Source organism: Chrysemys picta, chromosome 7, assembly GCF_011386835.1.
Source record: "Chrysemys picta bellii isolate R12L10 chromosome 7, ASM1138683v2, whole genome shotgun sequence".
In the NCBI taxonomy this organism is placed as follows: domain Eukaryota; kingdom Metazoa; phylum Chordata; order Testudines; family Emydidae; genus Chrysemys; species Chrysemys picta.
In genome coordinates, this window is record NC_088797.1 from 110,027,809 (window position 1) to 110,047,679 (window position 19,871).

The window sequence follows — 19,871 nt, forward strand, 5'->3', positions numbered from 1 at the left end:
ATGTTATGTTGTTATTAATTCAGGTTGGAAGTCAAATTTTGAAGTAGCACCTGGTGCACTGGGGACAAAAATTACAGCCTGAATGAAAATAGCATCTACAGTCAACTTTGGAATGTAACAATTTTTACTTAATGCAGAGCTTGAAGTGACATAAGGCTTATACATTCCTCCTCAATTTTGTCACATACAAGAAAGAGAAAGAACTAGAAAGGTCATTATCTTGATGAGGGACCCACAAATATATCTTGTGGTCTTTAAAAAAAACAAAACAAAAAAAACCAGGGTTTCATTTCTGTTCTGATGCAGAATGAAAACAAATGTTAAAGCCTCAGAATTATTTTCCAAACCAGAATTCTTGTTTTCTAGCCATAGCCTGTTGAGAGAAGAGTAAGTACTGTAAAGACAGCAAAAATGAAGGAAGCATGATCTAAGAGAAATGCCATGGGCACTGGGAGTCAAAATATCTGGTTTCTATTCCCCACTCTGCATTCATGTAATTTAGCAACGTAATCCCACAACATGCCAACAGCTGTGAACTGAGACTGAGGCCTGATAGACACAGTCCTCATCTCTTCCCCAGATCCACAGGGTGAGCACAGGATTCTGACAGCATATTGGACGATGGCAGAAGACCAGGGAGCAATTCAACAACAATACCGAGAAATCTTTATTGCCTGAACCAGGTTTGAAATTTGGTCCTTTGAATTCTTTTCAAATTATCCTTGCTCTCATTTCAGATCATGTGGCAACTGCACTATGAAACCATAAGCTAAACCATCGCTAGCACAGAATCCCATAAGAAAGAAACATCTTAGTGAAGCTAGAATGAGTTAGCACTCACCAGTGGTTGTGTACCAGGGCCATGATGGAGTGTATCCCGGTGTTCCTGCAGGAAGATAACAGAAGTGAAACTAGAGTCCTATGGCGAATTCTCACAGGAATGGCAAAATGCACATTGCCTTCGCAAATCTCCACAACAAATCGTCAAAGCAATGAAACTCTTCAGTGAAACTGTTGGAAGAATTTTTTGGAAAGACACCTGCAAACATTTGGTATTTACCTAAACAGATGACACCGGCATCTTCAGAATAACCACAGTTATGAGAGAGCCATCCTGAATGAGGACAGTCCCATGGACTGTCTCCTGGGGAATGACCTATTTAGATGCTTGGCAGAAAGGCTAGCAGGCAATCTAAATGTGAGGATCTTGTTCTCTTTTAGGGAGGGAGTGATGGAACAGAAATGAGAGAGGGTTGGATGGATTGAAGAAAACTATATTTACTCTCCACACCTCAGTGTTCCGGGGGTCTAATATGCAAGAGTAAGGGTGTGTAATGGACCTGTACAGTTCAACAAATGTACTGAGAAAAATTTATTGCCTGTACCACATTTGAAATTTGCCCTTTCTATTGCTATTCAACCTGTCCTTCCTCTTAATGTCTCCGGGGGAATGACCTACTTAGGTTCTGGCCAGAGAGGCTAGTAGGGAAATCTAAATGTGAAGATCTTGTTTTCTTCTAGGGAGGGAGTGATGGAACAGAAGCAAGATGGAGTTGGATGGATTGCAGAAAACTATATTTACACTCCACATCTCAGTGTCCTGAGGGAACAATATGCAAGAGTAGGGTTGTGTAATGGACCCGTTCAGTTCAACAAATGTATTGAGAAACATTCATTGCCTGTACCACGTTTGATATTTGCCCTTCATATTGCTATTCAACCTGTCCTTCCTCTCATTTCAGTTCATGTGGCAATTCTACTATAAAACCATAGGCTTGATTTCCCAAACATTTCTAGCACAGAACCCTATCAGAGAGAAACATTTTAATGAAAGCAGAATGAGTTAGCACTTACGAGTTGTTGTGTACCAGGGCCATGATGGAGTGTATCCTGGTGTTCCTGCAGGAAGATAACAGAAGCATAACTAGAGACCTAAAATGAATTTTCACAGCAATGGCAAAATGCACATCCCTTCTGCTAAATTTCAAATCCCCCACCAAGTCATGGAGCCACCAGAGCTCTTCAGTGAAACAGCTGGAAGAAGTTTTTTTAACCTGTGCAAAACATGTCTCCCAAGTCTTATTTTTGAAGCAGCTGAAGTGTTTTAGCTGAAACTTCCCAAAATACATCAGTCTCCGGGACAAATGGATTTGAGCCTTAATGGTAATAAGTAATAAGCAAAGTGATAAGCAACTAAAATCTGGATCTTATGATGGAAACTGTTCGGCAACCTCAACAATAAGTGACGCTACCAGCTCTGCCTATAATAAATTTCAGTGGTGATCCTGTATATGCGCATTTCAGCATATTACATTTTATGTAATATGGATAACATGTAAGTGATGAGTTACCTGTTGATGGAGATGTTGTATATCCAGCAGCTGCTAGGGTGAAATATGAGAAGTTATAGTTTCAGTTATTATTGTCTTGGAGCTTGAAATTGCTAATGAAGGAAAAAAGACTCTGGTACTAGTTTGGATGTACTTATAACATTTTAACTGCAAATGACATTAGAAGCTGCATGACAATCCTGGAGGATGTTATGTTTCAAAACAAGAAGAGCAAAACTTTGAAGATACCATGCTTGTAATATGTTGTGAAGGGTAATCATAAAATATGGTAAACTGTGCTTGAATCCCACTGAAGTCAATAAAAAAATTCCCCCAAAATTTACCTTTCTTGATGAGAAAAGATTATGGCTGAAACTTAAATAGGTCTTTCATCTTTGGGTCTCTAAGTGCTTCATGACCTCAAGTAAGTCTTATTATCCCTATTTTACTTTTTAGGTGAATGAGGCATAAAGAAGCTAAGTGGCATGGCAGATTCATGAATTAAGTCTAGGTTTCCCATATCCCATTTCCAGGCCTTATGACCGCTGCAGCATTCTACTTTCAAAGGATGTGAGATTGCCAGAACGGAAAACTAACCCTGGTGGACAGATGCTGCCCTTTGGAACTTCAGACTAATACCCTCATTACTTGGCTATCCTTGGGTGCTACCCCACTCCCTCCCTTTTTTGTTGTTGTTGTATATCTTTATTCTATGCTAGCAAAATCACATTCACCAGGGAACTAACTTGCTGGCCGGTTGAAGCATGGAACTAATGTTTGCGGAAGTAGGACGGTAGCCCTTTTAGTATAAGGTTCAGTTCCAGAAAGTGTATTTCATATATTGAAACTTCTGCAATGTGACTTTCAAAAACATCTTTGACATGGTGAAAAGCATATTCTGTGCCAGTCATTGACCTTCAACACACCTGCAAACTCTTGGTATTTACCTGAGCAGATGACACCGGCATCTTCAGAATGACCACAGTTATGAGAGAGCCATCCTGAATGAGGACAGTCCCATAGACTGTATTCCCATCCTCTGCAACTCACATCATCCAGAACAATATTTCCTGAACCTTGACCGTAATAGGCACCGCCCTTTGCTGCAACACCATATCCACATCCAAGCTGCCGGCACACAACATTTGCATCATTGAGATCCCAAGAATCATCACACACTGTCCCCCAGGATCCTGCGTAATAGACTTCAACACGACCTTCACATCTGCTAAATGAATTCACCAGTCTCAATGCCAGCCCTAAAACAGATGCAAAGAAATTATTATTAGCACATTAGTTAGTTCTTTCCCTCTTGGTAAAATTGTGACAACTGGGGTCAATCTGACCCACATATAGCACCGCATTTGACCACTTTTGTGGATTACATGTCCAGATCAGGTCACACATCTGGATCAGTGTGATGTCGAATCCCACAATAAAACAAATAAATAAATAAATAAAACAAAGGCGAGACTGCACTTACCACTTGGCGTGGTTCTCACTGGCGTGCTTGCTGCAGTAAGACAAGGGGACAATTAGAGAACCCACAAATCCTGAGCTTCCTCAAGTCAAATCAGACTAATACTTGTAAGAAATATTTCTAGAACAGGGCACCAGACGTCTTACTGGAGTACAGATATATTATCTCTACTGCCGTCTTTCATTTATTGTGTTCATTAAAAAAAGCAATCTTTTTTTCTCCCATGATGTGTTCCTTCATAGGTTCATGTTGCTCACAGCTATTATCCCTGTTCTTCTGCTGTTGTTATCATGCTAGATATTTCCTTTCAAAATCAGTGGAAGGACCATATATTAACAGTCAGAAAAGTGCCTTAATGCTCCTGGGGAATGACCTATTTAGGTTCTGGCCAGAGAGGCTAGTAGGAAAATCTAAATGTGAAGATTTTGTTCTCTTCTAGGGAGGGAGTGATGGAACAGAAGGGAGAGTTGGATAGATTGAAGAAAACTATATTTACTCTCCACATCTCAGTGTTCTGTGGGTACAATAAGCAAGTGTTTGGGTGCGTAATGGACCTATACAGTTCAACAAATATACTGAGAAACATTTATTGCCTGTACCACATTTGATATTTGCCCTTCGTATTGCTATTCAACCTGTCCTTTCTCTCCTTTCAGTCCATGTGGCAATTCTACTATAAAACCATAGGCTACATTTTCAAAACATTTCTAGCACAGAACCCTATCAGAGAGAAACATTTTGATGAAACCAGAATGAGTTAGCACTTGCCAGTTGTTGGGTACCAGGGCCATGATGGAGTGGATCCTGATGTTCCTGCAGGAAGATAACAGAAGCATAACTAGAGACCTATGGGGAATTTTCACAGGAATGGCAAAATGTACGTGACCTCTGCCAAATTCCAAATCCCCCATGAAATCATAGAGGCACCGGAGCTTTTCAGTGAAACCGTTGGAAGGAATTTTTTAACCTGGGCAGAACAACAGGTCTTTCTAGTCTTATTTTTGAAACAGCTGAAATGTTTTAGCTAAAACTTCCCAAAATACATCAGTTTCTGGCACAAATGGATTTGAGCCTTAATGGTTGAAGTCTGTCAAATTACTAATGTAATCAGGATCTGAATGAGTTCTTCCCTGACAGCTAGCTGGGAGGGGGAAATACTTTGGGTGTGTTTATGTAAATACAGTTTGCTCCTGCTCTCCAGCAGATAGAGCAGTGTTTTGCTCAAAGTAATCAACTTTGGCTAGTGTTGGGTTACAAATCTCTTTAGCAATGAATGCAGGGATCGTGAAATGCAGTTCCCAATGTTGTAATTATTATAGCAATACAGGGAAGCAGGACTGTGCTTAACCTGTCCCAAATGAGGAGGTCACCTTCAGCTGAAAGGACCTCATTAAACCAAAGGATTGAATGCCAGAGCCCTGTGAAAGTAAGAGGGGTGGGGACAAGTGTTCCAGCAGGAGGTGTGTGGACTCTTCCTAGGAGTCCCCAGACTGGTTTAACCTGTTCCCCCTACTGTTCAAAGAAAGAGCTAAATAAGCTCATTAGGAGCCTCTTTTGTTATTTTAAATACTCAATCAGAGCTGAAATCAGTTGTGGTGGGACTGTGTTTCTGCCCAGACTGCTAAGACCTAAAAATCACTGATAGCTGAAATCACTCAAGATGGGGCAGTGTTTCTGCCCAGCCTGCAAAGAGCTGAAAATCACTAAGAGACTGATGTGCCGAGGTCACAGCAGAGAGGCAGGTGGCAGAAGGTGACTGACAGTTTCTTATTAGCAATTTTGATATTTTAAACTGCTCTCTTGCAAAGCTGCTTTCTTTTATTATTATTGAAGAAAAAACTTAATTTCCTTCTTGCTTTTAACACAAGATGACATGGGTATATAGAGAAGGAATTTCTCATTTGTTTCTTTCTCTTTGAACAATTATTATTGTTTAAAGATGCCTTGTAAATTGTTCATCTACTTAAAAGTGGGTAATTTGATGAATGTCCCTGTGACAGGTTCAATCACAGAAACCCCCTTGGGACTGTCACCTGACATGCTGAGACTACCTCTGAGCCCGTTTTCCCTGCCAGGTTGGGACTTCAGAACCTTGATTTGTTGAGCCAGACACGCTAGCCTGCTGCAAACACAGACCCACGTCTGAACCACGTTCCACAGAGCTGCAGACTTAACTGAAAATAGCTTAGCAAGTGTTCCTTTCTCTAGCACCCAGATACTCAGCTCCCAATGGGATCCAAACCTGAAATGAATCCGTTTTACTCTGTATAAAGCTTATACAGGGTAAACTCATGAATTGTCTGCCCTCTATAACAGTGATAGAGAGATATGCACAGCTGTTTGCTCCCCCAGGTATTAATCACTTATTCTGGGTTAATTAATAATCAAAAGTGATTTTATTAAATATAAAAAGTAGGATTTAAGTGGTTCCAAGTAATAACAGACAGAACAAAGTAAGTTACCAAGCAAAATAAAACAAAACACGCACGTCTAAGCCTAATACATTAAGAAACTGATTACAGATAAAATCTCACCCTCAGAGATGTTTCAATAAGCTTCTTTCACAGACTGGACTCCTTGCTAGTCTGGGCCCGATCCTTTCCCCTGGTACAGTTCTTGTTAGCTCCAGCTCAGGTGGTAACTAGGGGATTTCTCATGACTGGAACCCCCTTTGTTCTGTTCCACCCCCTTATATACCTTTGGCACAAGGCGGGAATCTTTTGTCTCTCTGGGTCCCCAACCCTCCTTCTAAGTGAAAAAGCACCAGGTTTAAGATGGATTCCAGTACCAGGTGACATGGTCACATGTCCTATGAGACCCCAAGCCTTCATTCTTCCCAGCCTGACTCACAGGAAGGCTTGCAAGCGAACAGAGCCATCTACTGTCAATTGTCCTAGTTGATGGGAGCCATCAAGATACTAAACCACCATTAATGGCACACGCTTTTCATAATTACAATAGGATTTCAGAGTTATATTTCGTATTTCTATTTTCAGATACAAAAATGATACATTTATACAAATAGGATGACCACACTCAGTAGATTATAAGCTTTGTAATGATACCTTACAAGAGATCTTTTGCATGAAGCATATTCCAGTTACATTACATTCACACTCATCAGCATATTTTCATAAAAATCATATGGAGTGCAATGTCACAGTCCCAAATGGTCAGGGAACCTCGCAGAGACAGATCCCCTGCTAGTGTAAAACGGTGTAGATACACTGACTTGCATCAGTGACACCAATTCAAATGGGGTGATGATCTGGACTAAACATTATTAAGAGCTAAATATATGCAAAGTGGTGCCTCAGAATCAACTGGAAGGAATCTTTCCTTTCTTGTTATTTAATATCAACTATACGGGCTTATCTAGAGGAGTAGTTCCTGGGGACAGTGTGTGATGATTCTTGGGATCTCAATGACTCAAATGAATCCGATAAGAGAGAAACATCTTAGTGAAGCCAGAATGAGCTAGCACTCACCAGTGGTTGTGTACCAGGGCCATGATGGAGTGTATCCCGGTGTTCCTGCAGGAAGATAACAGAAATGAAACTAGAGCCCTATGGCGAATTTTCACAGGAATGGCAAAATGCACATTGCCTTCACAAATCCCCAAATCAAATCATCAATGCAATGAAGCTATTCAATGAAACAGTTGGAAGAATTATTTTGCAAGACACCTGCAAACTCTTGATATTTACCTGAACAGATGATACCAGAAGCCCCAGAATTACCACAATTATGAGAGAGCCATCCTGAATGAGGACAGTCCCATGGACTGTCTCCTGGGGAATGACCTATTTAGATGCTTGGCAGAAAGGCTAGCAGGCAATCTAAATGTGAGGATCTTGTTCTCTTTTAGGGAGGGAGTGATGGAACAGAAATGAGAGAGAGTTGGATGGATTGAAGAAAACTATATTTACTCTCCACACCTCAGTGTTCCGGGGGTCTAATATGCAAGAGTAAGGGTGTGTAATGGACCTGTACTGTTCAACAAATGTACTGAGAAACATTTATTGCCTGTACCACGTTTGATATTTGCCCTTCATATTGCTATTCAACCAGTCCTTCCTCTCATTTCAGTTCATGTGGCAATTCTTCTATAAAACCATAGGCTAGATTTCAAAACATTTCTAGCACAGACTCCTATCAGAGAGAAACGTTTTAATGAAAGCAGAATGAGTTAGCACTTACGAGTTGTTGTGTACCAGGGCCATGATGGAGTGTATCCTGGTGTTCCTGCAGGAAGATAACAGAAGCATAACTAGAGACCTATAGTGAATTTACACAGGAATGGCAAAATGAACATCCCTTCTGCTAAATTCCAAATCCCCAAAACCAAATCATGGAGACACCAGAGCTCTTCAGTGAAACAGCTGGAAGAATTGTTTTAACCTGTGCAAAACATGTCTTCCTAGTCTTATTTTTCAAGCAGCTGAAGTGTTTTAGCTGAAACTTCCCAAAATACATCAGTCTCTGGGACAAATAGATTTGAGCCTTAATGGTTGAAGTTTGGCAAAGTAATAGGCAACTAAAATTTGGATCTTATGATGGAAACTGTTAAGCAACCTCAACAATAAATGGTGGTACGAGCTCTGCCTATAATAAATTTCAGTGGTGATCCTGTAGATGCGCATTTCAGCATATTACATTTTATGTAATCTGGATAACATGTAAGCGATGAGTTACCTGTTGATGGAGATGTTGTATATCCAGCAGCTGCTAGGGTGAAATATGAGAAGTTATAGTTTCAGTTATTATTGTCTTGGAGCTTGAAATTGCTAACGAATGAAAAAAGACTCTGGTATTAGTTTGGATGTACTTATAACATTTTAACTGCAAATTACATTTGAAGCTGCATGACTATCCTGGAGGATATTATGTATCAAAACAAGTAGAGCAAAACTTTGAAGACACCATTTTTTTAATATGTTGTGAAAGGTAATCATAAAATATAGTAAAATGCGCTTGACTCCCACTGAAGTCAATAAAAAAATTCCCCAAAAATTTACCTTCCTTAATTAGAAAAGATTATGGCTGAAACTAGGTCTTTCATCTTTGGAGCTCTAAGTGCTTCATGACCTTGAGTAAGTCTCATTATCCGTATTTTACTTTTTGGATGACTGAGACAGATAGAAGCGAAGTGGCATAGAAAAGCATGAATAAAATCTAGGTTTCCCACATCCCATTTCCATGCCCCATCCCCACTGCAGCATTCTACTTTCAAAGGAAGTGAGGTTACCAGAACGGAAAACTAACCCAGACTGACAGGAGATGCCCTTTGGAACTTCAGACTAATATCATTATTACTTGGCCATCCTTGGGTGCTACCCCCACTCCCTCCCTTTTTTGTTGTTCTTGTAAATCTTTATTCCATGATAGCAAAATCACATTTACAGGGGAACTAACTAGCTGGCTGGTTTAAGCATGGAACTAAAGTTTGAGGAAGTAGGAAAGTGGCCCTTTTCGTATAGGATTCAGTTCCAGAAATGTATTTCATATATTGAAACCTCAGCGATGTGACTTTCAGAAACATCTTAGACATGTTGAAAACATATTCTGTGCCAGTCACTGACCTTCAAGTCACCTGCAAACTCTTGGTATTTACCTGAGCAGATGACACCAGTATCTTGTTGTTGTAATCTCTATTCTATGCTAGCAAAATCACATTCACCATGGAACTAACGGGATGGCTGGCTGAAGCATGGAACTAATGTTTGTGGAAGTAAAAAAGTGGCCTTTTTAGTATTAGATCCAGTTCCAAAAACTGTATTTCATAATTTGAAAACTTTGTAATGTAACTTTCAAAAACATCTTAGATATGGTGGAAATCATGGTCATTTACCCGCAAGTCAACCGCAAACTTTTGGTATTTACCTGAGCAAATGACACCAGCATCTTCAGAATGACCACAGTTATGAGAGAGCCACCCTGAATGAGGGCAGTCCCATAGACTGTATTCCCATCCTCTGCAACTCACGTCATCCAGAACAATATTTCCTGAGCCTTGACCATAATAGGCATTGGTCTTTGCTGCAACACCATATCCACATCCAAGCTGCCTGCACACAACATTTGCGTCATTGAGATCCCAAGAATCATCACACACTGTCCCCCAGGATCCTGCGTAATAGACTTCAACACGACCTTCACATCTGCTCAATGAATTGACCAGTCTCAATGCCAGCCCTAAAATAGATTCAAGGAAATTATTATTAGCACATTAGTTAGTTCTTTCCCTCTTGATAACACTGTGACGACTGGGGTCACATACGAAACCACATTGGACCACTTCTGGGGATTACATGTCCAGATTAGGTCACACATCTGGATCAGTATGACGTTGAATAAAAAATAAATCTTAGTAAATCAAGGGTGAGACAGCACTTACCACTTGGTGTGGTTCTCACTGGAGGAAACAGAGTGCTTGCTGCAATGAGACAAAGGCACAATTAGAGAAGACATTTATGAAAATGACAATGGATCCTGCTATTGTGCTATCAAGGAGATGAACATTAATTTGCAATAGAAATAGCCAGTGATATGCAAGAGCAGAAGAACAGCAAAATATGCTCTAAATCCCAGCCTCTGGATGCACATTGGCAATTTAAGAAAACCTCCTGAACAATTTTAAGACAAATATTATAGATCAACATAACAACAATAATATTTAGAACTTTTATATAGGGCCGTTGATTAATCGCAGTTAACTCACGCGATTAACTCCAAAAAATTAATCGCGATTAAAAAAATGTATGGTGATTTGTCACACTTTTAATAGCACTGTTAAACAATAGAATACCAATTGAAATGTATTAAATATTTGTGGATGAAGAGACATGAAGAGAAGTCGTCCAAATTCTCACTAGTAGCAGCACACTACTTTGATGGATTGGGGCCAGAGTACCTTGCAGGAAAAGAATTTTTGTCATAAAGTATTAATTTTGAGTTACCTGTTTCTGTAGGTGGGGTCATTCCAGAATCTGTTAGTGTAGAAACATGAAATATTTATTTCATTGAGGATGGTATTTTTCAGAACAGAGCAGAAGTTAGAAACAGCATGTTTGCAAAAACGTAATCATGTTAATTATTAGAATAATATTCAAATATAAGTTGATAAGACTCCTGACCTACACATGTCCTAAAAAGACTGGTGTAAATGGTGAATATCTGTAACTTGAAGTCTTTACATCAAGATTTGAGGTCTTCAGTAACTCAGCCAGAGATTATGAGCCTTTTGCAGGAGTGAGTGGGTGAGGTTCTGTGGCCTGTGGTGTCAAAGAGGCCAGACTAGATGATCAGGATGGTCCCTTCTGACCTTAAAGTCTATATCACTCGCCAGCATCATCTACATCAACAGCTAATGCACTTTTCATTAAAGTATGGTTAATATATTTAAGTGTATGTCAGTGAGGAATGTGACATTTTACTGTCATGATAAAACAAATTTTAAAGCAAAGAACTTAAAAACATAATCCTTAGTCTATTTTACAGTAATCACAAAGCTGATTACCTTAGTATGAAAGCTACAGAGTTCGAAGAAAAAAGAATATGTACCTGAACATATGACACCAGCATCTCCATAAAAACCACATGTATTTGGCCAATTTTCATAAGGGCAATACCACAACGTGTCTTCATAGCCAGTACAGCTCACTTTAGTCATCCAAGGATCTGTCGAACCTTCACCAAAATAGCTATTTCTCAGAGCAGCAACAGGCTCACCACAGCCCAGTTGCCTGCACACAACTTGTGCATCGTTCATGTCCCACAAATCACCACAAACTTTTACCCAGCGTCCAAAGTGAAGGATTTCAACACGACCTGCACAACGGTTTGGCCCATTTACAAGTTCTAGCAACAGCACTGTGAAAGACACACATCAATTAATTGCTAGACTATTTGTCCATTTTCACATGTAGATGTTTTAATACTTCTCAGTTACTAATTAAAATTTGTCCCATATTGGCAATGCAATGTCATTTATTGAGCAGCTAGTCCCCCTCCTTTAGTTCATGGTTGGCCATAGCACTATCCTAGTTGACGTGATTGTCTCAACAGAGAGTCCAAGGACTCAGTGGTCAATGTGCCTCACCCGAGAAGTCTCACCAAATGAGGAATATTGGCCCACGTAGCAATGGCTTGTGCGGTGTTTTTTTTGTGAATGAATAGGAGACTTTGGGCTCCAGCACTCTGAACTCTCTCTCCCAAGCATGAAACTTACTTCACATTTCCAGGGCTTCAATTTAATTACAATCATTCTTAAATTCACAGGGTATTGTCATTTTCCAAGCCACAACACAGAAAGTTGTTAGCTAAATGCATAACATTGTAAATTAAAATCAGTATAAATATAAACAATACTGTATATAGACAGACTCACCATCACCCACAGTATCAACTGAAAAAAAGCACATAACACAAACTATATTAGTAGAAAATACTTAGGCTTCTAGACAGCTTTTTCTTTTTTCCTGTATAAATGCACTAAATTGTTCTGAAAGCATAATTGTTTTTTAACATCCAATGTTGTTTGGCAATGGAAAGAACTTCATATGGGGTCCACAGTGTGTGTGCCACAAAACTCGACCCATGGTGCTCCCCAATCTCCTGCAGAAGGGGAGGTTTATGCCAAACTGTGAAAGGGGTTGGTTGATCTATGACTACATTCTCTCCCATGAAGAGCTGCTACCTCCAGTGCTGCGGTAGCATATCAGAGCAGCTCTGACTTCAGACCCCTGTAGATATTCCCAGTCCCCTCTGAAAACTCTCTGGTCACTACAATCAGAATTGGTACATTGCTTGCATATCATGGTACTTCCGTAAGCATTCATCTTTCTATTTTGAATCCATGTGATAATACTTAGGTCCAAGCCAATACTAACTAAAGTGTCCAAGGAATGTTTCTGATATAGTGACCAGACGTTTTACATCTGAGTCCAGAAATATTACATTCACTGCCTTCTTTATTCACTGTGTTCATCAAAAACAGTGATCAGTTTTTTGCCTTTGATGATTTCGTCCAAAGCTCATCTTGCACACAGTTATTATTCATATGCTTTGTCTTCATCAGCCATCAAGTTAGTGATTTCATTTCAGTGAATATGATCGTTAAACTGTAAAATTCTATTCTATATTTTCAGTAGGTGGGTACAATATAAAAGAGATACAATATTAGTAAAGCAAAGATAAAATAGGGCTTACAAGTGGTGGTTGGCTCTGCCGTCGTAGTTGTAGTGGTCTCAGGAGTGGTTGTAGTAGTTTCATAAGTGGGTGTAGTGCTCTCTTTTGAGAAAACAAAGACAAAAATAGAGACTTTCTTAATAAGGACACAAGAATTGATTATTTTATTGCTTAATATACACAATTTTTTGTATTGCTATTGTGATATTTTAAATTACTTTCTCAGAAACCTTTTGTTTTTATGATTATTGATGCAAATATATATTTTCTTCTTTCCTTTAGCACAAAATGACGGGAATATAGTTTTGAAATTTTTGTATGATTTTGTTTTTATTCAGTATTTATTCAAGGTTGTAAAATGACTTTTAAGTTGTTTATTTACAATTGGGTAATTTCTGAATGCCCCAAAGAGCCAAGGAAACATATAGGGCCAGAGCTTTGCTACTGTAAATTAGTGTAGATCCATTGGCTTGAGTGGAGTTACACCAATTTATATCAACTGAGGATGTGGCCTAAACATTTTTTTAAACTGACATTTTAATACATCCAAAAACAGTCCACTGTGCCAGAGACGTCCCTTCAGTCAGAGAGCATGGAGTCAACAACATGCGGTTCATTCTGAGATTTTTTTAAAATCTACATAAAGTAGTTTTGCTCAGTATTTTTTCATTTCATTGTCTTATAATCATGACACTCAAGCAGACTCATCTTTCAGCTGCAAAATAATCGCACAAACAACAACATTGGGACAATATGCAAAGAAGTACCTGATCAGCTTACACTAGCATCTTCCTTGTGATTGCACTTGTGAACCTACCATACCAACAAGGGCACTGCCACACAAAGGATTCACTTCCTTTATAGTTCACAAGTACTGTTGTGCAATCTCTTTACCATGAAAGTTGAATTTACAAATTTAGAATTATGTACAAAAAAACAGCATTCAAAAATAAAACAATGTAAAACTTTAGAGCCTACAAGTCCACTCAGTCCTACTTCTTCTTCAGCCAATCACTCAGACAAACAAGTTTGTTTATATTTGCAGGAGATAATGCTGCCCACTTCTTATTTACAATGTTACCTGAAAGTGAGAACAGGCATTTGCATGGCACTGTTGTAGCCGGCATCGCAAGATATTTACGTGCCAGATGCACTAAAGATTCATATGTCCCTTCATGCTTCAACAACCATTCCAGAGTATATGTGTCCATGCTGATGACGGGTTCTGCTTCATAACGATTCAAAACAGTGCAGACCAATGCATGTTCATTTTCATCATCTGAGTCAGATGCAACCAGTGGAGAAGATTGATTTTCTTTTTTGGTGGTTCGGATTCTGTAGATTCTGCATCGGAGTGTTGCTCTTTTAAGACTTCTGAAAGCATGCTTCACACCTCGTCCCTCTTAGATTTGGGAAGGCACTTCAGATTCTTAAACCTTGGGTCGAATGCTATATCTATCCTTAAAAATCTCACATTGGTACCTTCTTTGCGTTTTGTGAAATCTGCAGTGAAATTGTTCTTAAAATGAACAACATGCTGGGTCATCATCCGAGATTGCTATAACATGAAATATATGGCAGAATGGGGGTAAAACAGAGCAGGAGGCATACAATTCTCGCCCAAGGAGTTCAGTCACAAATTTAATTAACCCATTAATTTTTTTTAATGAGCGTAGTCAGCATGGAAGCATGTCCTCTGGAATGGTGGACGAAGCATGAAGAGGCATACGAATGTTTAGCATGTCATGCATGTAAATACCTTGCAATGCCGGGTACAAAAGTGCCATGCGAATGCCTATTCTCACTTTCAGGTGACATTGTAAATAAGAAGCGGGCAACATTATCTCCCGTAAATGTAAACAAACTTGTTTGCCTTAGTGATTGGCTGAACAAGAAATAGGACTGAGTGGACTTGTAGGCTCTAAAGTTTTACACCGTTTTGTCTTTGAGTGCAGTTATGCAACAAAAAAAAAATCTACATTTGTAAATTTCACTTTCACGATAAAGAGATTGCACTACAGTACTTGGAAGAGGTGGATTGAAAAATACTATTTCTTTTGTTTATCATTTTTACAGTGCAAATATTTGTAATCAAAAATAAGAATATAAAGTGAGCATTGTACACTTTGTATTCTGTGTTGTAACTGAAGTCAATATATTTGAAAATATAGAAAAACATCCAAAAATATTTAATAAACAATAGAATACCAATTGAAATTTAACAGTGAGATTAAAACTGTGATTAATCACCATTCATTTTTTTAATTGCAATTAATTTTTGAATTAATTGCGTGAGTTAACTGCAATTAATCGACAGCCCTAGTATATACTGAAGTAATTTGTATTTGTTTGTTTCTTTTTCTTTGAACATTTATTATACTTTAAAAGTGTCTTCTAAATTGTTGATCTATTTAATACTGGGTAATTTGATGAATGTCTCAAATGGTCAAGGAACCTCGCAGAGCCAGATTCCCTGCTAGTGTACAATGGTGTAGATACATTGACTTGGATCAGCAACACCAATACAAATGGGGTGAGGATCTGGACTAAACATTCTTACAGAGATAAATATATTCAAAGTGGTGCCACAGAATCTACTGGAAGGAATTTTTCCTTTTTTATTATTTAGTATCAACTAAACAGGGGCTTATATCTAGATGTGTAGTTCTTGTGAATTCCATGCCCACAACTATAGTTTTGGGTACATCAGCTTTTTCCTGTATTACCTGAGGAATACTTGTTACAGTTTTAATACCCACACCAAAGAAGATAAAACTTTTCCGTGCCTACCATGAAGATCAATACTTTCAAAACATTACATTGTTTCTTTATCAGCAAGAAAAAAGTGTTAAAGATTGCATCTAACCTCTCCTTTGTTTAAATTCTTAATAGTAGCAGCACAACTTCTTTTATAGCAGTATTATATAAGTGCATTTAAACACTGAAGTACAGATTACGGAGATGTGCAGTTCAACATATAGAACCTATTCTGCCAGGTACTGAGCAGTCTGGCTTTGGTCCAGCAAAACATTGAAGCTGAAGTAGTCTCACCAGCTGCAATGGCACTACTTATGGGCATATATTTAAGCCTGTGCTTAAGTGCTTTGCTGAATTAGAGCCAGATTGCTCAGCATCTAGCAGGATCAAGTCCGTAATTTACAAGGCAAAGTATAAATCTTGAGTTACCTGTTTCTGGAGGCGCTGTTAGTCCAGAACCTGTTGATGCAGAAACATCAGACATTTTAGATATGGGACATTCCTATTGGATGGGTCTTTCATTGAGGATGTCATCTTTCAAATCAACAGAGCAGAAGCATGAAACACCATGTTTACAAAAATTTAATTATATTAATCATTAGGATAACCATCCGGTAATAAAATTCTGCTTCCTGTGACTCAAACTAAATCTCACTAAAGTTAATGGAGACATATCCCTTGACCTTAAGGTATGTCGGATTGGGACCATACTAACCCAGCTGATAAAACTCCTGACCTACATTCACCTTAGATGGTTCATGATATCACTCACTGCTATAATCTACATAAACAACTAATGAACTTTCCTTCAAAGTATGGTTTACATACTTAAAGTATATTTTAGCTAAGAATGTGATATATACTGAAAGAAAAAGTGTAAAGTAAAACATTTTCAAATACAATCCTTAGCCTATTTTACAACAAACAGAAAGCTGATTTGCTGAGTATAAAAGCTACAGATATGCAATAAAAGAGAATACATACCTGCACATATGACGCTAGCATCTCCATAAACACCACATGAATAGTGTGCATATTCATAAGGGCAAGACCACAAAACGTCTTCAGAGCCAGTGCATCTCACATTAGTCATCCAAGGACTTGTCCAGCCTTCACCAAAATAGCTATTTCTCAGAGCAGCAACAGGCTCGCCACAGCCCAGTTGCCTGCACACAACTCGTGCATCGTTCATGTCCCACAAATCACCACAAACTTTTACCCAGCCTCCAAAGTGAAGGATTTCAACACGACCCGCACAGCGGTTTGGCCCATTTGCAAGTCCTAGCACCAGATCTGTGAAAGACACAAATCAACAGATTGCTAGACTATTTGTCCATTTTCACATGGAGATGTCTTAATATTTCTTGGTTACCAATTAAAATTTGTCCCATATTGGCAATGCAATGCCATTTATTGAGAAGCTAGTCATCCTCCTTTAGCTCCTGGCTGGCCATAGCACTATACTAGTTGACATGATTGTCTCAGCAGAGAGGCCAACGACTCAGTGATCAATGTGCCTCACCCTAGACGTCCCACCAAATGAAGAAGGTTGGTCCGCGTAGCCATGGCTTGTGCTGTGTTTTTTCTGTGAATGAATACGAGACTTTGGGCTCCAGCACTCTGAACTATCTCTCCCAAGCGTGAAACTCACTTCACGTTTCCAGGGTTCAATTTTAATGTCATTAGAATCATAATTAAATTCACAGGGCATTGTCATTTATCAAGCCACAACACAGAAAGTTGTTAGCTAAATGCAGAACATTGTAAATTAAAATCAATATGAATGTAAACAATATTGTATGTAGACAGACTCACCATCACCCATAGTTTCAACTGAAAAAAAGCACATAACACAAACTATATTAGTACAAAACACTTAGGCTCCTAGAAAGCTTTTTCTTTTTTCCAGTATAACTGCAGTAACTTGTCCAAAAAGCATAATTTTTTCCAACATACAATATTGTCTGGCACTAAAAACTTCATATGGGGTCCACACTGTGTGTGCCCCAAAACTCTGCTCATGGTGCTCCCTGTACCCCTGCAAAAAGGGAGGTTTATGGCAAAGTGTGAGAGGGGCTGACTGTTCTGTGATTACATTCTCTCCCATGAAGAGCTGCTGCCTCCAGGGTTACGGTAGCATATCAGAGCAGCTCTGACTTCAGACTCCTGTAGATATTCCCAGCCCCCTCTGAAACCCTCCTCTGGCATCAGTCCCTGCAAAAACTCTCTGGTCGCTACAACTAAAGTCGATACATTGCCACACATCACGGTGATTCTTTAAGCACTCATCTTTCTATTGTAATCCATGTGACAATACTTAGGTCCAAGCCGATACTAACTAAAGTGTCCAAGGAATATTTTTGATATAGTGACCAGGTGTGTTACATCTGGGTCCAGATACATTACATCCACTGCCTTCTTCATTCACTGCATTCATCAAAAACACTGATCTTTTTTTTCTCCTATGATACATTCTTCCAAAGCTCATGTTACCCACCGTTATTATTCATATGCTTTGTCTTCTGCACTCATAGAATCATAGAAGATTACGGTTGGAAGAGACCTCAGGAGGTCATCTAGTCCAACCCCCTGCTCAAAGCAGGACCGATCCCAATTCAGTCATCCCAGCCAGGGCTTTTTCAAGCCGGGCATTAAAAAACTCTCAAGATGGAGATTTCACCACCTCCCTAGGTAACCCATTCCAGTGCTTCACCACCCTCCTAGTGGGGGAAATAGTTTTTCCTAATACCTAACCTAGACCTTTCCCACTGCAACTTGAGACCATTGCTCCTTGTTCTGTCACATCTGCCACCACTGAGAACAGCCTAGCCCCATCATCCAGTCATCATGCTAGTGATTTCATTTCAGTGAATATGGTCATTGAACTGTAAAATTCTATTCTATATTTTCAGTAGGTGGGTACAATATAAAATAGATAAAATATTAGTAAAGGAAAGATAAAATAGAGCTTACAAGTGGTGGTTGGCTCTGGCGTCGTAGTTGTAGTGGTGTCAGGAGTGGTTGTAGTAGTTTCATAAGTGGATGTAGTGCTCTCTTTTGAGAAAACAAAGACAAAAATAGTTCGGATGAACATGCAGAAGAAAGGCAAGAATGCGAGGAGAATGGCGGATGTGTTGTGATTGGCACAGTCTTAATAACAGCTGAAGACCGATCGATCCAGGTTATCCAGGTGATCCATTGGCTTGAGTGGAGTGACACTAATATATATCAATTGAGGATGTGGCCTAAACATTATTTTAAATTAGCATTTTAATACATCCGAAGAGAGATCCCATCATCCATTGTGCCAGAGACGTCCCTTCAGTCAGAGATAGCATGGAGTCAACTCCTTGGATGTCAATTGCAAGATTTTATATATATCAGTTTCGCTCAATATTTTTTTATTTCATCGTGTTATAATCATGACACTCAAGCAGACTCGTCTTTCATCTGCAAAATGACCCCATGAACAAGATATTTACGTGACAGATACACTGAAGATTCACACATATGTCCCTTCATACTTCAACCACCATTCCAGACAGGCCCGGCTCCAGGCACCAGCTGAGCAAGCAGGTGTTTGGGGCGGCCAAGGGAAAGGGTCGGCACGTCGGGCTCTTCAGTGACAATTCGGCAGAGGGTCCCTGTGCCTCTTGGTGGGAAGGACCTGCCGCCAAATTGCCGCCGAATAAGAAAGCGACGCAGTGGAGCTGCCGTTGGAGTGCTGCCGATCGCAATCGCGTTTTTTTTTCCCCCCGCCACTTGGGGTGGAAAAAACCCTGGAGCCGGCCCTGATTCCAGAGTATATGCGTCCATGCTGATGATGGGTTCTGCTTGATAATGATTCAAAACAGTGCGGACCAATGCATGTTCATTTTCATCATCTGAGTCAAATGCCACCAGCAGAGAAGATTGATTTTTTTTTTTTTTGGTGGTTTAGGTTCTGAAGATTCCGCATCAAAATGTTGCTCTTTTAAGACTTCTGAAAGCATGTTCCACACCTCATCCCTCTCAGATTTTGGAAGGCAGATTCTTAAACCTTGGGTCGAGTGCTATATCTATCCTTAAAAATCTCACATTGGTACCTTCTTTGCGTTTTGTGAAATCTGCAGTGA

At 39.4% G+C, this 19,871-nt stretch overlaps 1 protein-coding gene across 1 annotated transcript in view; it reads right to left on the reverse strand.

Moving 5' to 3' along the window:
- The window catches only part of DMBT1 (deleted in malignant brain tumors 1), a 162,638-nt gene that overhangs the window by 127,666 nt on the left and 15,101 nt on the right, over nt 1–19,871 (reverse strand). Inside the window, 19 exon segments of the mRNA XM_065553629.1 lie at nt 842–886; nt 1,855–1,899; nt 2,352–2,384; nt 3,278–3,589; nt 3,814–3,843; nt 4,579–4,623; nt 7,299–7,343; nt 8,011–8,055; nt 8,506–8,538; nt 9,694–10,005; nt 10,208–10,246; nt 10,770–10,799; nt 11,374–11,682; nt 12,200–12,217; nt 13,021–13,101; nt 16,186–16,215; nt 16,741–17,049; nt 17,572–17,589; nt 18,730–18,810. Coding sequence (XP_065409701.1) covers nt 842–886; nt 1,855–1,899; nt 2,352–2,384; nt 3,278–3,589; nt 3,814–3,843; nt 4,579–4,623; nt 7,299–7,343; nt 8,011–8,055; nt 8,506–8,538; nt 9,694–10,005; nt 10,208–10,246; nt 10,770–10,799; nt 11,374–11,682; nt 12,200–12,217; nt 13,021–13,101; nt 16,186–16,215; nt 16,741–17,049; nt 17,572–17,589; nt 18,730–18,810 — 1,860 coding nt within the window.